General features: G+C 35.6%; 1 protein-coding gene across 4 annotated transcripts in view; it reads right to left on the reverse strand.

Moving 5' to 3' along the window:
• Nucleotides 1–38: 38 nt before the first annotated feature.
• LOC144964242 (betaine--homocysteine S-methyltransferase 1-like) overlaps nt 39–2,500 on the reverse strand; it is a 20,801-nt gene continuing 18,339 nt past the window's right edge. For all 4 annotated transcript variants that reach the window (XM_078898293.1, XM_078898292.1, XM_078898296.1 and 1 more), the window contains 2 exons: nt 1,078–1,159; nt 39–366 (listed from right to left, as the gene is read on the reverse strand). In XM_078898293.1, coding sequence (XP_078754419.1) covers nt 98–366; nt 1,078–1,159 — 351 coding nt within the window. In that variant the 3' untranslated portion in view covers nt 39–97. The remainder of the gene's footprint in view (nt 367–1,077; nt 1,160–2,500) is intronic.

Below are 2,500 nucleotides of genomic sequence, written 5' to 3' on the forward strand. Positions count from 1 at the left end.
GAATCGAATTATAATATGAAACAAATAAAAAGCATGGATCAACCAGTTATGTCCCTTTCTTTAAACAATAGTCGTCGTAATTCATTTTAGACATATCTCAAGATGATTTTCCAAATAAAAATTCACGGACTGTCTTTGCTCGTGGGTTGTCCTGAAAATAAAAGTTTCTGGAAATAGTCGGACTGTACTTGTCTAGCGCTGTCTTTCTCCCATAGACCTGGGCTACCTCCCGCATGAAGCTAGGGTTAGAGCCACAGCAGAGGCCAATGTACTGGACACCAAGAGCAAGAGCCTCTTCAGCAAATCGTCTCACGTCCGCACGGCTGGACTGGCAGCATGCAAGGTTAGACGGGAACACAGATTCACCTGAAAGTATTTTTTAGAATAGCAATTGTAGGATTGTGTTTGTTTTAAAGGGTTATACGGCGCTTGAGACACTTTTAGGTCATTTCAACAAAGATTATAATAATCGGGGCAGCGTGACTCAGAGATACGCTCTCAGCTTCGTATCCGAAAGGTACTGAGTTCGATCACCCGCCGCTGCGCTGTGTGGCATAGAGCAAGTCACATCACCTAGCTCAATTTGCGGCGCTGTACTGTGGCTGACGCCTGAGTGATTCCAGTCTTCCCTTGGAATAGACCTTTGAGACAAATTTCCCCTATGGGATGAAATTACGGAATTTTATTTTATTTATTATTTTCTTAATTTCACCATTCCTATATTTACAATCTGACATGAACCTTACCATCTATCAATGTGAGTTTTTAAAGCCAAATATACATAATCGTCATATGAACATTCAGTAAGAATCAACTGCATGCTGTATCTTGTAGTTGTATAATTTTTAGAATACTAGTAAAAAGCCCGCAATTTCGCGGGGAAAGAACTATTTTCATTCGATACTGTACTCACCATCATTTAATGAGGGCAGATTGGTAAACAACGTTGTCTGTGTAATTTGGTATATCTTCGGTTGATTTTTCTGTGTGGCCCAATTTTTAGAATATTCTTTAGACTTTATTGCTAAATAGGCTTCGTTTTCTTAAATTTGATTTTAAATGTATCGTAACTCTTACCGTTCCTAGGATCTTTAAGCATATTGAAGTTGTTTTGTTCCTCAGTTGTTCTGAATGGAACTGGAAGTGCTGCAAGTGGACCCTGAATTAAAAGAGACGAAGTTTTAGAAACAATTCAATCAATACATTATCTGTGCTTAGGAACTTTTAAAAATAAAGGACAAAAAAGTGATGGATTTATTTCTACAGTAAAAACAAATGGAAACATTTCCCTTTTAAATCTGTCTTCTAACATCATCATTATCTGTAGCAGCAGCAGCATCAGCAGCAGCATCAATATCATCAGCAGCAGCAACACCATCACCATCATCAGCATTGTCTATATCATCGTCAACATCGTCATCATTATCTTTTAGTATTTCTGTTGTGCAATATGGTTTATAGTTTGTTTTTCTGTTTGCTAAGTTCTTTTTTCTATTTTCAAGGCCAAGGTAAATACTAGTACCATTTTGATTCTTTATGTCTATATTTTAATTCAGTACATCGGTTTTTCCAATAAACCACCTCAATCTTGATAACGAAACTCTAAACATAAACCCAGTTGCAAATGACTCCAGAGAATAATAAGCCAAATAACCCATTAAACAAAGTACTGCTGATATGATGTGCTTTATACGACTTATGGAAAATCAAATTTATCGTCATGCACAGAGGCGGCTGCATTTATTATTGATTTTGAGAGAACCTACAACTACCATTCCGAAAAAAGACAATACCGATTTTTGTATTTCTTTTAAAAAATTAAAAATAGAAGGTTGAATCTATATGGGAAATGAATACATGATTTAGTTTTATTGATTTTTCTGACAGATAAAAAAATTACCAGATAGACTACGATATTTCGTTTTGAAAATTGAAATTATTTTTGACGTCGTACAATTCACAATTAACGTAATAGAAGGACTGTATTAAAATACTTACAATTTATTACTATCTACTTACAATACATCAACCTCTGACTCAATAATTTATCAATATCAGAGAGATTTGTTTTTAATAATTTAAAAAAAAACCTAAAACGATAAATAGTGTCTGCCAAAGCTATTTTGCGTTCTTTGATGTTTAAGCATAGCTTATAGCTAGGGGAATTAGGGACGCAAAACCCCCAAATTGTGCGAATTAGTGATGAAAGCATGGTTTTTTTTTATGAAAAAAAGTTCGTGCTCTAAGGTTTAAATTGTGATATAGAACCACTTTCTCATTACTCCAAGAGCTGAGAAATCAGCAATTTAAATCGTGTAAAAATTCACGGTGGTGATGAAACTTGCCGCCTTCACAACGACATTTTGCTTTGGTGTCAAAAGGTCACAGACTACGTCATCGGTACCGAGTAGTCATGTACACTGCTGTTGCTTAAATCGAAATCGGAAGTATAGAACAGTAAAGTTGGTGCCCCAAACGTAAACAATAACAAGTTGCTAGT

Source organism: Berghia stephanieae, chromosome 2, assembly GCF_034508935.2.
Source record: "Berghia stephanieae isolate SIO BIC M18660-M18661 chromosome 2, UCSD_Bste_1.3, whole genome shotgun sequence".
Lineage (NCBI taxonomy): Eukaryota > Metazoa > Mollusca > Gastropoda > Nudibranchia > Aeolidiidae > Berghia > Berghia stephanieae.